The sequence below is a fragment of the Schistocerca gregaria genome, chromosome 2 (genome assembly GCF_023897955.1).
Source record: "Schistocerca gregaria isolate iqSchGreg1 chromosome 2, iqSchGreg1.2, whole genome shotgun sequence".
In the NCBI taxonomy this organism is placed as follows: Eukaryota; Metazoa; Arthropoda; class Insecta; order Orthoptera; family Acrididae; genus Schistocerca; species Schistocerca gregaria.
In genome coordinates this window covers 191282578-191298130 of record NC_064921.1, presented here as the reverse complement: position 1 = coordinate 191298130, position 15553 = coordinate 191282578, and the positions used below count along the sequence as shown (strand labels likewise).

Here is a 15553-nt window from a genome sequence, read left to right as displayed (position 1 = left end):
GGCACAGCTGCTGCTATACATCTGTCGTGCCATCCTAAGCCTTTGCCAGGTTCACAGCCTCTGCCATCTGGCAGCCACTTCAGAAGGCCTGCTCCCTGAGCTCACTGACACTTCTGACGATCATGAGCTTCGTCATAGTGCCACCGCTATGCTTTGTTACAGAAGGACATTTCAGTTATACTCATGTGTGGACCTTTGTCCTCCAAAGTTGTACTAAGCTTTAGTTCATGTTCAATAAATAAACAGTTGTTTTCAAACACATGCACAGCAATCACGCTCTTGGCACACCACTTGGCCAAGGGATACAATATAATCATCTGATTATAAGCTGAACCTGAGCCGGAAGCTGTGTGACAAGTTGGTAGTCTGAAGTAGTTCCCAGTCAGTGAAAGGTTCATTGCTTAATTCAATGTTATTGCGGGTATAAAGGATAGGGGGATGCCTTCAAGTTGTCTATCGTACTTTCAAAAGGTAGTCAGTGGAGGTGGGGGAAAGAAAGAGGAAACCACTTGGCAGAATTTTGCATATTTAATCATCACTAGCATGTGGTTTAAGAATCAGAAAAGAGGGTTGTATACGTGGAATAGGCCTGGAGACACCAGAAGGTTTCAAATTGATTATAAAATCAATTTTGGAACTAGATTTAAAATTGTAAGACATTTATAGGAGCAGATGTGGACTCTGACAATGATGTATTATTTATGTCTAGCTCAGAGGGAGGAAATAGTGAAGGCAGCAGAGAATCAAATAGGCAAAAAGACAAGGCCTAGTAGAAATCCTTTGATAAAACAGGAGATTTTGAGTTTAACTGGCAAAAGGAGAAAATATAAAAATGTAGCAAATGAAGCAGGCAAAAGGGAATACCAACATCTAAAAAATGAGATTCTGAAGAGGTGTAAAATGGGCAAATGTAAGGATTTGGAAGTATATTTCACTGGGGGAAAGACAGATATTGGCAGGAAAATTAAAAAGACCTTTAGAGAAAGGAGAAGCAGCTGCATGAACATGAACAGCTCAGACAAAAACCACTTCTTAGCAAAGAAGGGAAAGCTGAAAGATGGCAAGAGTATATGAGGGTCTATAAAAGAGAGATGAATTTGAAGGCAGTATCATATAAATGGAATAGGGGACAGATGAATATGAAATGGGAGGATACCATACAGCAAGAAGAATTTGACAGAGATCTGAAAGACCTAAGCTGAAACGAGGCCCCAGGAGTAGACAGCATTCCACCATAGCCACTGAGAGTCTTGGGAGAGCCAGTGCTGACAAAACTCTCATATCTGGTCTGCATGATGCATACAGGCGAAATACCTTCAGACTTCAAGTATACTGTAATAATTATAATTCCAAAGAAAGCAGGTGCTGCCAAGTGTGAATGTTTCCAAACTATCAGTTTATTAAGTCATAGATGCACAATACTAACACAAATTCTTTACAGAAGAATGGAAAAACTGGTAGAACCAACATCGGGGAAGATCAGTTTGGATTCCGGAAAAATGTAGGAATACATGAGGCACTACTGACCCTACAACTTTTCTTAGAAGATAGGTTAACGAAACCAAACCTACATTTATAGCATTTGTAAACTTAGAGAAAGCTTTTGATATTGCTTACTGGAATATGCTCTTTGAAATTCTGAAGGTAGCAGGGATAAAATACAGGGAACGAAAGTCTATCTACAACTTGTATGGAAACCAGACAGCAGTTATAATAGTTAAGGGGCTTGAAAGGGAAGCAGTGCTTGAGAAGGGAGTGAGACAGGGATGTAGCCTATTCACGGTGTTATTCAATCTGTACACTGAGAAAGTAGTACAGGAAACCAAAGAAAAATTTGGAATAGGAATTGGAATACAGGGAGAATAAAAACTCTAGTTTTCCGATGACAATGTAATTCTGTCAGAGACAGCAAAGGACTTGGACAAACAGTTAAAAATGGACTCAATTGGGTATGTCTTGCGCGTGGGCCGTCCACAGGGCTTGTGGCAAGGGGTTGGGATTGGGAGTGGCATAGGGATGGACCAAGATGATGTCGAGGGTGGGTTGGCCTTCCCACCACTTTAGGAGGGGTGGGGAGGATATTGGGTAGGATGTCCTTTATTTCAGGGCACGATGATACGTAATCAAAGCTCTGGCAAAGGATGTGGATCAGATGTTCCAGTCTGGGATGGTACTGGGACATTCCTTTGTGGCCAGTTTTTGGGACTGGTGCAAGGGTTGGGGGTATGTGCGAAAATGGCATGGAAGACATGTATCCGGACTAGGTCTGGGGGATAGGGCCTGTTTGTGAACACCTTGGGGAGAACCTCAGAATACTGAGGAAGAGAGTTCTTGTCACTGTAGATATGCCGTCCCCAGATGGCCAGGCTATAAGGGACAGATTTTTTGGTGTGAATGCGATGACAGCGGTCAAAATGCAGGTACTGTTGGTGGTTTGTGGGTTTAATGAGGACAGAGGTGTGGATTGAGTAATCAGAGAGGAGGAGGTCAACATCTAGGAAGATGGCATGCTGGATTGAGATTAAGAATTATGAGTATGCCAACAATTCTGGAGCCCATATCTCTTTTTGAGATGACTTTTGTTACCTTTTTTATGCATGATTTCTCACTATTCACACTATGAGAGAGAATTTCCAAGGAGCTCAATCATATGGAAAAAACTTCGCAGTCTATAACAGGTATTCAAGTTTCTGTATGTGAATCACCCTTGCACATCCTGTGGCTAAGTTCTTTGACCATAAACTACATGTTTCTGTATGAGCAACATCTTTACAACTGCTACTTCCAAGTTATTTGACCACAGCAAACATGTTTGTACGTAAACACAGTGTATTTCACAAGTGTGCATTGTAATAGTGAGACATGCAGCTAAACTTTATAAAAGTGAAATGTGGACGTGAAAATGATAAAAGGTGTGTAACTAAGTGGAAAAATGGTCACCACAGTGTAGTTATAATAATGATACTTCAGCTGTATGTAAGTACAGATATATTTTTGACAAATGCTGCCTTGCCACTTGCAATTGTCCCACTTCTATCTGTTTAGTCACCAGCAAATAATTTTTTTGTATTTAAACAGTGATCTCCAGCATATACACATGTACATGAATGTATAAACACCAGAAGATGGGTGCAAGCTCGAAACCAGTTGTGTGACAAATAAATAACCTTTTATTGTGACTGGTAGTGGAAATTTTTCTACACCCTATTCTCACCTATTTTGATGTTTATTTTATAGTAAGTCTGCTCACTTAGATTTATGGTGAGAGAGAGAGAGAGAGAGAGAGAGAGAGAGAGAGAGAGAGGGGGGGGGGGGGAGATAAAAAATACAAACCAACATCATCAATGTTTTCAGAGCTATAAATGATTATTACTAGTAGATGTACAACAGAATAAAATAATCTAAATAAGCCTGCTACAAGGAGTGACAGTGAATCTGACAATGATTTATTATCATGACCACGCGCTTTGGTACAACAACTTCTGCAAGCCAACTGATGGCTTCAAATACACTGACAACTTCAGGCACAGTGGTTTTTTCGGGGTCTTCAACAGCACCAGATCCATTAAAATTTGATGAGTCGTCAGAAGATGAGGAGGACAATGAAGAAGGTACCATGTCTCTGTGCATAAAACAGAAATTGTTATGGCCAAATAACAATCAAACACCATGAAAATCCTAGTTGTCGGTCACATATTCTGGAGTAAAAAGTACAGTTGTTACAAGGAATTCTCTAGCTTTTTTCCCTGTTCGTAAGTCAAGAAAATGTGGCACATATTTGTAATGAAACAAATACATATTTAAGTCCAAGTTCTGAACATCTGACTGACAGATCAAAGAAAGCATGAACACCAAAAAAACTGCTATTTGTTACAGCTATGTCTCAAATTATGACAAGAACAAAATATACTGTCATTATTGGATTAATGGAGTACTGGTCAAAACATCCACTTCTGGAAAGCCCGATTTTTTCACAACTTCTTTCATAAGACAGATTTTTGTCTATTTTACAATTTTTACTGTACTGTAAAAATAATAGACTACTGTTCAAACTAACTTTGTCCCATTTTGGATCACTTTTGTAGTGTTTTCAAATGACATTTATAGCCATTTGAAAACCTTTGCATGGATGAATCACTCCTTTTGTTGAAAGGGAGACTAAAAATAAAGCAGTATACCCGAACAAAGTGAAATTGTTTTAGAATAAAAATGTTTTTGATTTGTTATAGTGAAACAGATTATATTTTGGAGGTTACCATTTACTGTGGCAGGGACACAGATATCACCAAACATAATTTCACAACTTGTATTGAGCCATACTTGCAGAAGGGCATACATTAGTGGTACACAGGCCCCGCATTTTTCTGTTGGCTGTGTGATATAAGAACTCAATGAGAAGCAGTGACCAAAGTGACATGATCACGAAAACTGTGGAAAATGTCAGGATAAGCACCAAATAGTATTGAAAAATTTTCTTCCAATTAACTTTTTCAATGTAATTTGTGTGTATAAACTATCTGGAAAGCTGCCATTCATGAATTTCCAGTTGGTGTTCATTCAGGAAATACTGGAAAAACACAAAGTCTACAAAAGAAGTTCCAGTGGTGCTTGCAACCGAATTGGTGTCCCACAAAAACTGACTGCTGGACGTCATCTTCCTGAACATCTGCCAAAATATGGAACATGTGTTGTCTGTAGGAAAGCAAACAAGAATTTTCTCTAAAGCCTGCAGATAAACACTGTGTGTATTTCCCTTTTTTCTATGTATCATGTAACAAAACTGAGTGTCTTTTCACTCCTCACTCTTCCCTCTATATTACTGCACCACCAATGAAGGAATAAAAAAAAACTGTGTGTAACATTATAATAGAGCACTCCCAATGATGAATGTACATATAATACAAATATTAAATGTCACCAACACAAAATGCAAAAAACTAGCAAATTGTGAATAGTCAGCAGTTAGAATGGTAATAACTGACAAAATCAAACCACCTGTTGAAGGGGCTTGGTGGATCAGCTTGGTGGACCAGCCACACCTCCCTTGCACAAAGTCACCCCACAACTATCAGCACCCATCATTAAAGGGTTAACATGAACACTGGCCAAGAAATCTATCACATGTTGGACAAGAGCACACTCTGACCTTCGTAACCATGAAGTCAGATTTTCAGAGTTCAATCCAGTTCTGTTACAAGAACATGGTACTGCTGGACACCAAAGTTGAGGTATGCATCCATGGTCAGTTCCATAACCAGCTGGCTACATATGTGCTATCGCTAAGCTGATAATTGCTCTTGTCTATGCCGATCCTTGCAATGAATATCTGGAGGTCTTACGACTGGTTTATAACTTTCATTCTCTCTCTGTGTAGCTTTCCCCTAAGTGCATTTGACATTCTAATCATTTTGTTTATTTCTTACGCAAGCAAGATAGTTACTTTGTCAGCTGCCTTTTGTCACTTCGTTTTAAATTTCTTTGGGCTGGAGTAAGTGAAGTTCTATATCTTTTTAATCCTTTTCCAGTTTAAATATTTTACAATGTGTAGCAATTTCCACTGAAAGTTTGGCACTGTTGACTGGTGGCTCCCATTCTGGAGAGGCCACCACAAATCTAATTTGTGTTGAAGAATAGAGATGAATTATATTAAAATCCACACAAACTATTTCTGTCTGTGAGCATTCCACCTGTCACAATATATTCATACAACAAGTTTCTACAGAAATACCTGCAGTACAGCAACAAATCTGACAAGATGTCCAACTCTGCCATGATCATTGTGAAAGGGTGACTTTTTTTAGGTAAAAGATTACTTATCTCAGTGCAGGGAAGGAAGCAACAGTTAAGCAATCATACAAAGTCAGATTAAAATCTTTAATATTCCAACAGTAGCATTTCATCTATTCTTTCATCAGACTGAGTTTGCAAAACTGTAAGCAATTAACAGAGCTCACATTTTTCTGATTAACCCCACATGTTACTACAGAGAAGATAGAAAATCATCTGGAAAGGGAACACCTGATTTGACATGTACATTGGGTCACTGAAGTGGAATGGTAAGAACATGATTATTTCAGTCAGACAAATATAGGGTGATATCAAAGCAGCAGAAAATAGTACAACTGAGTAGGTTTCATTACAAGTGGGAAGATAAATGAGATAGACAGGTGTGTCTGAGGGTAATGAACAAGGTAATTGAGTATGTAAAGCAAGATGAATATGTAATTATTATGGGGGCTGAAATGCTACAGTAGGAGGAAGGAACAAAGGATAATTAAGGGGACATTATATGTCCTATGCCACCAATGTTAAATTATCGAATTTTGTGACCTATTCTCTTGGAATCTTTTTAAGACACCAACTTACAATTTTCCATAATTATTGAATGCACCTTCCTAGATACAATGAACTAAAATTATTACTAAAATTGTATTGTCGGGTATGCTATTTTTTTTCAAACACTCAATTTTTTGACAGAATTTTGTAAATAAATGAACATAAAAACAAAGCAATTCAGGATATTTTAATTATTCTAGTTCCATATGTGTTGAATCTCACACTTGCCATTCTGCAAAAATTTCATGTCTCTAGAATCAGTACTTTTTTAGAAAACGGGTCATTTATTATAAAAACAAATGTAGTTAAGAGATATTGAAGTTTAAAACTTTTTTATTACAAATTCTTATACAGACATACATTTCTGTGTCTTTTATGCACTAGGGTTGCCCTGGCCCACAGTCTGTGTCTTCTTCATTGTCACAACAGCCCAGTGCTTGCCTCCTCCTTTTCTTTCATGCTTCTTTTGTCATTTGCTGAGCAGCTAACTCTGCTTCACATACAAGAAGCTCATCCAGTTCCCGCAGTCCTCTAGCTGTGTTCTGTCCAAATCGTACCCATAATTTCTCCAGAACCATTAAGACTTTCATAGTTCCCACCATTAAAAGTTCTTACAGCATCAGACACTGCTATCTTTAGAGTCACAAGGCCAACAAATACATTTTCAGGCACATGGTACCACACAACATTATTGAAGGACTCATTCACATTCTGGGTCTTCCCACATAAACATTTCTTTAGTAGCTCAGGAATTGCCAAATCTCTGTAAATACATTTGATTGCCAAAGGAAGATAATTTTTGTGTGTAAATTCATACAGGGTGCCAGAAAATTCAGCTTACTGATATTTACACCAAGTGTTTGGTTGAGGTGGACACAAAGCATGACATGGCTTGATATTTGATGAAAGGAAGTGCTCCACACAGCTCTTTCCATCTTCTCTAAATTGTCACAGTTGCTTTTACACTTAGTCGTTTTATTTACATATAAAATGCAATAGAAAAAATGAAATGACCATATTGCATTGTTGGCCAGGAGACCCCATGCGGGGGAGCCCTCTTTAGTTGACGCCACATCTGTGACTTGAGTGTCAATGATGATGAAAATGGTGATGAAGGACACAAAACACCCAGTCCGCTGCTGGGGATCGAGCCTGGGTCCCTAGCGTGGTAGATGGTAGTGCTACTGCTACGCTACGGAGGTGGACAATTCTATAGAAGTTAGGTTACGACAAAAATAACTGATGATCACAATACTTTCAACGAAAACTAGTATCAGAAACAAAGGACTGATTTGTTTATTTGTAATGCCAACTTCTAAGATGTACCAGTAGGCACAAAACAAAGCAATTCACAGCCTTCTCGACTGTGAAGTTCCCAAGATATGACTCCTCAACTGTGGCAGTATGTGTGTAGGCGCGAAATTTGGCAGTCGCATGTTAACATTCAAAATCTTATTTGAATGTCTCACAACTGTCTGATTTTAATGTATTATATATCAAAATGTTCAGTAATGTCCAACGTAAATTAAGGAGTAGAAAACAGAAAATGTCAAATTCCAATGAATTTCACGTACAATGTCCCCTTAAATGAGAATATTTTACATGTGAATTCTAGGTGTCTGTTCTTTTGCACATGTCCAAAAGAGCAGCACCATGCAGAATCTGCAGCTGTGATACATATCATATAATGTGATGGTGTAGGGAGGGGGAGGAAGGGAAGGAAGGGAAAGAAATAACTATATCAGCTGCATTGGAACTGTATGCGGAATCAGCAGTGATGCCCAAAAAGTGAGCCAGCATGGGGCTCAAATCCGGGATCTCCTGCTTATTAGGCAGCTGTGTTAACACTGCACCACCTGGACACAGTGTTTACACAAATGTGTGCATTATCTCAGCATGCTCCCTGGCTGGCCCACATTCCCATCTAATTCCACCTATCCGCAGTCCCCATCCATTTCCTCCATGCTTGTTAATTTTAGAGTACTGCTGAGGGTCAAATGCAAATGTGTATCCACAATGTAAGTTGTGGATTCATTGCCTATCGAGGTGAATCAATTATATATGAGTGTGTGGTGTAGCCACTTTAATGATAATATTTCTTCTGAGAACTGAGAGCATGTCACATAATTTTCCTGGATTAGCACATATTACATGTATGCATGGTGTCTGTTCATTCAGACATGTTTGAAAGAATAGACGCCACACTTTCATATATAACTGATTTGCCTCAATGAGCAATGAGTCCGCAACCTTTTGTGCCGATGCACATTTACTTTCGAACTCCAAGGGAATATAAAATTAGCAAACATGGCCAATGAGGACAGAGACTGCAGATAGGTGGCGCTGGGTGGGAATGTGGATTGGCTAGGGAGCATGCAAAGATAGTCCGCACATCTGCGATGAACACTGTGGTTGGATGGTGCAGTGGTTAACGTAACTGCCTAGTAAACAGCAGATCCTTGGTTTGAATCCCAGCCGGACACACATTTTCACACGTCACCGTCGATTCCACATAAAGTCCTAATGCAGTGGATATCATTAGTTCCTTCCCTTTCTTGTCTCCCCCTCCCCCCTTCTACATTCAATTTATATAAATGAGAATATTTCATTTAATTTTGTTACTATGAGACATATTTACTTCTGTTTAGTCCTGTGTCAGCTTAAGGAACAATTGAACAATAACTATTTCATAAAATTTTCAGCAGCAGTTCAACAATGGCATTATGATAACATTCAACCAGAGACTTTATGAACTACTATACTTACTAAGTTACTTATTCTGGGACAATATGAATATTTCTGTTTAGTCCTATGTTGGCTTCAGGAACAAACATAAAATAACTATTTCACAACTGTTTTATAACAGCAAAATAATGGCAATAAGGCAAAATGTAACTACAAACTTTATAAATCAATGAGTGTTGCTTAATTTACCATCCAAAATCTTATAATTATTGTAACCAGTGAATGAGACAATACTTGAAATAGTTTGAGGTACAGGTCTTGAGAAAACATTAATCTTGAAATATTTTGAAGATCATTTACAAGGAAGAAAAATTAATATTGAAATAAATGAAACTACAATGAACTAGAGTATTCAATTTTGTTCTGAACTTAACATCAATTCTCATGGATATTTTTATGTAGGTGCCAAGCCCGAGAAATGCAAAAGTAATAATGAGTAATTACTCACTGCATACAAAAACCCATTAACGACGCCAACACCGACACTGCTCCGTCTTGTGGACATTGGTGCGATCATTCTCCATTCACGGTTTCTAGGATCATACATTTCTGCTGAATTCAAACCGGTAGACCCATCAAAACCTCCAACCTGTAAAAAAAAATCAGTTCAAGTATGTAAGCAAATACATTGAAGACAAAAAGTTATGCATGTAGTCCAAATATCTCTTCAAGTTTCTACTATCTTGTATTTTAAACTGTCTTAAATTACGCTGAAACTGTTATGAAGCTCATGGGCATTTTGCACCTGCCGAAAGCCTTGTAAAACCTTGGGATTTTTATACTTTGAGCTCAAATTTTGCACAACATAGTTTTATTTTATAAGGCACATATATGCAGTATTTCATTCAGATTAGAGATGGTCAGGTGCAGACCACTCAGCCACTTGGTGTGGAATTACCCATTTCCGAACATCTTAAAAGACACATATAGAAATGGAGTTTTTATCACATTTAGAAACTCAACCGAGTCTAATGGGCAACACAGTTTAAGAAAATGAAATAGTCTAAAAAATTACATTTAAAAACTGATTGAAATTTTAATCAGATGTTCCCAAAAGTCACGCAAGTCAGCTGCAAAAGTTGAGAAACACTTCAAATTTTTGAAAATATTGGCTAATAGATTAATGCCAACAAAAGACTGGGCACACACAGAAAATGGCTGACATTAGACGCAAGTCACAGTGAAATCTTGAGCTCCAACTCTAATATGCAACAAACTGACACAATTACTGCATGGAGAGACTATAAATACAGGGGCTGGACAAAACTATGGAAAATAAAAAAATAAAAAAACATTACCATGTCTAGTGTGATGTAAAAACCGGTTTGTAATCAAAAAATTCATAATTAAAACAGCTTCCAGTAATCTCAGAATGCATAAATATAGGTACTGTATGGTTTTCACATGAATCTTCTACCATTCTTCGCACTCTGCTCTGCAAAGTTGAGCACAAACACCCAATAATATTGAGATCTGGTGAATGTGATGGTCAGTGGAGATGCAACAATTTATCCTTATGAGCACAAAACCATTCTCTCGGATGATGCGAGCTGGCATCATGGAGCACAGTATCGCCATTGTGGAACAAACATTGTACCATGGGATGCAACAGATCCGCCAAAATTAGTCACATAATCCTTGGAAGTAATGTGACCCTTGCAGAGTATTCATGGCCCCTTGCAATACCATGATATGGCTGCCCGAATCATCACTAAATATGGCTGCCCAAATCATCACTAAACTTCCATGTTTCACTCTTGGTAGCAAGCTGTCTGCATAGTAGGCTTGGGATGGCTCGGTCTCGGCCGGAAGTTGGAAACAGTGTGAAAAAAAGACTCATAAAACCAAATGACTCTCTTGCACTGCTCCATAGTTATTGATTTATGGCTTCGGCACTGTGTTTTCTCATTACAGGTACTTGCATCACTGATGAGTGGTTTTGGAATTCCTCACCCTACAACTCCCTGCATAAGGAGCTCGCTTCACATTGTTTTGGTGCTGGCAGGTTCACGTGTGCAAGATTCAGTCCCGTAGTGACTTTTGCAGCTGCCGTCCTCTTATTTTCCATCATAGTCCTCTTCAATGAACATCTGCAGGATCACTCAACACATACTTTTGTTTGCAATTGTAACTTAGCGGATGGTGTTTTTCTACTTTCCCTGTATGCAGTATAAATCTTTGACATGGTGTCTCTTGAAACACTGAACACTTCGGCTACCACAGTTACAGATGCATCCACAGCACACGGGCACCAACAGTTTGCCTACATTTGAATTTTTTTAGCTCTGATATTCACTAACAACTACACAGAACACTTTCTGAGCGTGACTAATGCTTGGAATTTATCGAAGACATTGCACAGGGGCTGTTTGTGGTCAAATAAAACAGTGAAACCTGCAGGCTTTGCTAGCATCCATCTGCATCTACTTTCAAGCATACATTTCTTGGAGTGCTTCCATATTTTTGTCCAAGTCATTAGGCCTCTGTAGCTACCCTCATCTCTCAGATGATATTCTCATGATTCCCCATATGAAATATACAATGGACACAATATAAGTGTTTTGCAGTCTTTGTAAAATATTACTCCTGATAAATATCATGTTGGTCCTTCAAGCTTCACCACACATTAATGACACACAAATATTGTTTACCACTTAAGAGTTTTGATCATCACTTAACACTACACTTTTATCTTGCTATATAATTATAATAATTTATCTTACAAATTTCTAAAACCTGGAAGGGTTGGCATTAAGCCGAAAAATGGAAAGCAATATTGTAATTGTGTACACTTTTGTGGTAAGCTTCAATTTGAATAAAATCCGTTTGTGCATTTAGTTGTATCATTTTAGACAGTCAAATAGAAACAAAATCTGACATTTTGACAGACTTTCAGTGGTCCTCTTTGGAGCAATGAAGATGCTGCATTCTAAGGATGTATTCCAAGTTTACTGCATCCTACTAAATTTTCAGTTACCACATGACAAAAGTCACTTTCAACCTTCCATCACGAAAAGTGGGGTTTGTACGATGATATGCCAAGAGTGTCAGCCATGCTACATAGGACAAACTGGGTCTCAAAGAGCACCACAGAAGAGGCCAGATCCTTGCTGTGCTAAATATTATTTGGACCAAAAGCACAAATATGTAATAAATGTAGAAGACTTACACAGAGAAGGAAAGAGTGCAAAACTGATTTTACTAGAAATTAATAATCAGATTTGTGTTTTCATTTATTTACTATGGACTTAGTTTCAATTATGTGTCTTTGAAGATTTCTGTGGGATATCAATGCAATAAAATCTGTTTCTGGCCACATAAGATTGCAGTATGGGAGTGACATTTCAGATGTGCTACTCCTTTTGCATCTTGCCATGAAGTGCCAGTGTATCACAGTCCATCTAATTATATAGGTATTGAAGGAGGGCACTTAAATCTCACAACAGTACAACAGGAGCATGGTCAACCGTTTATGAAGCTGGCAACTCTTGTCCACCATCTGTTGCTGCCCAATGGGATGCAGAGTGCTGCCTCTCCTGTCTTCACTACTTCAAAGCCTGGTTACCATGTTGCAATGATCGCAAAACACTTATCTTGATGAAAAAACGTTCACTGACACTTGAGATACATGCACTGATGAACTTCCTTGATAAGTGTTTTGCCCTCTGTTCAATTGTCCACTCCTTTTAGATAATACCATAACTTCTACACAAGAGTGAAGCTCAAAGCAGTTTTTCATCACCAGTGGCCATCATTCATAAATAGATTACACAAAACCCAATTTCATAACCAAAATTGTGATTCCAGTGCACGAAGCCCTATTCAAGAGAAAGTTTAGTAACAGGCAGAGAAAATGTTATCCTAATGAATGTAGTAAGGTTTTACAATACAGATGTAACTATTTCATAATTAAAATAATCCACACAGATAATCTTTAGAGTTTACGTCGAGAAGCGACACATTAAAGAAGTTTACATGTGCTCACATTTGTTTGGTGCCATCTTTGGAAAGAAGTGTTTCGTATAGTTTTTGCAATACACAATGTTTCACCGAGAACTCACAGTTGAATCAATAATAATAATAATAATAATAATAATAAATCCCGTGGACGCCCAGAAAAGTATAGGCCTCCAGTATGTTCTGCCAGTCGTAAAAGGCGACGAAAAGAACAAACCACTAATAAGGCTACCCCCCCCCCCCCCCCTTTAGTGTGATTAATTGGTTCAGGGCAGAACTAATGAAGCCTCGGACAAGCGCTGTCATGGTCGGGGACGACGCTTGAACCCTACGCCCGTCCACAATGGTAACGACACTGCTAGCCACACGGAAAATGATTTAAATACAAAATAGAGGTGTTTTGCAGGATTTGCTTCCTGCGAGCATTCTAGAAGGAAAACAAAGACAGAGGATGAGATGGTCAGATGAAGTTAACCGACACCTCATGTTCTGTTATTACCAAGCAACAAACTTAGGAACCAACACAACTGGATACGGATCACAAATATACAAAACATTTATTATCAGATAACCAGAATTAAAATTTTTAATACCACAATGACTAGCTGATCAGATCCGTGTAATAATCAAAAATAACAGGATACCCCAGCCAAAATTAGAAAATATCATACAACAAGTGCAACAAATACTGGAACAAAATAATGTGCAATGAGAAGAAGAAGAAAATACAGTAATGAACACAAACATCCCAGAGCAAACAAACAAAGAACAACACGCATCAATTAAACAATCAGAAGAAAACGAAATCTTAAGACAGCCACCAGAACAAGCACAAATAGAACACGAAGTGACACAAATGTTAGATATAGAAGAAAAATTTCAGCTGACATATATAGAATACAAAGACACAAATACAGACATTAGACCATTCTTGCATAGACCACCAAATAACCCACAAGTCGAAACAACAATAACAACTATCAACACAATCATACACAACAAAATAAATGAAAATACAACTATGGAAAAATTACAACTACTGCTTTATATAGGAGCACTCACTACACTAAACATACACACTACGCAGAGATCAGAACCAACCAACACACAGAAGAAACCCACAAAACCAGCATGGCAACACAGGCTACAGATCAGAATAGAAAAACTGGGAAAAGACATCAGACAGCTAACACAATTTATAAGAAGTGAAATATCAGACAAAAAATGAAAAAACGTTAGGTAAAATCTCACAACAAGAAGTGATAGAGCAATTAGATGAAAAGAAGCAGAAATTAAAAGCATTGGCCAAACGACTAAGAAGATACAAAAAAAAAAGTGAAAATAGAAGGAGATAAAAACAAACATTCAACACAAACCAAAAGAAATTTTACCAGACAATAGATAACACACACATTAAAATAGACAATCCACCAAATATAACAGACATGAAACACTCCTGGAGCAACATATGGTCAAACCCGGTACAACATAACAGACATGCACGGTGGATACAAGCAGAAACAGACACATACAAGATGATACCACAAATGCCTGAAGAGATAAGTTTTCAACATGAAGTCACCCGAGCAATTAATTCCACGCACAATTGGAAAGCCCCTGGAAAAGGTAAAATAGCAAATTTCTGGCTAAAGAAGTTCACCTCAACACATTCACATCTAACTAAATTATTTAACAGTTACAATGCAGACCAATACAAAGTCCCTGATACCTTACACAAGGAATAACTTATCTGAAACCTAAAGATCAAGCAGACACAGCAAACCCAGCAAAATATCGCCCCATAACATGCCTACCAACAATATACAAAATATTAACTTCAGTCATTACACAGAAATTAATGACACATACAACACAGAACAAAATTATAAATGAAGTACAAAAAGGCTTCTGCAAAGGAGAACGAGGATGTAAAGAGCAACTGGTAATAGATGCAGAGGTGACATATCAAGCTAAAACTGTTTGATCGCTACACTACGCATACATTGATTACCAAAAAGCTTTTGATAGTGTACCCCACTCCTGGTTACTACAAATATTGGAAATATACAAAGTAGAGCCTAAATTGATACAGTTCCTAAACATAGTAATGAAAAATTGGAAAACCACACTTACCATATTTACTCGAATCTAAGCCGCACTTTTTTTCTGGCTTTGTAATCCAAAAAACTGCCTGCGGCTTAGAATCGAGTGCAAAGTAAGCAGAAGTTCTGAAAGCTTTGCAGGCACAAAAATAAATACTGGCGTCAAAACCCCTGCGCCAGTATTTAAAAAAAGGTGGAAGACTAGCTTTTTTCTCTGCCCCGAGTTTCGACCACTGCATTTTCATACATAATCCAACGAAGTAAATACAAATTAAATATTGTTCATCTTCGAATTTAGCAGCATTTCAATGTACTATGAAAATGCGACTGGCAAGACTGTTTGGGATGTTTGTCAATATGGCCAACTCTTATGTTCCGAATTTTTTCTTACCTGTGAGAAGAGATGGTTGCTA

At 38.0% G+C, this 15553-nt stretch overlaps 1 protein-coding gene across 6 annotated transcripts in view; it reads right to left on the bottom strand.

Moving 5' to 3' along the window:
• Nucleotides 1-15553, bottom strand: part of LOC126336657 (ring canal kelch homolog) — a 129303-nt gene that overhangs the window by 32965 nt on the left and 80785 nt on the right. For all 6 annotated transcript variants that reach the window (XM_050000591.1, XM_050000593.1, XM_050000595.1 and 3 more), the window contains one exon: nucleotides 9530-9670. In XM_050000591.1, coding sequence (XP_049856548.1) covers nucleotides 9530-9670 — 141 coding nt within the window. The remainder of the gene's footprint in view (nucleotides 1-9529; nucleotides 9671-15553) is intronic.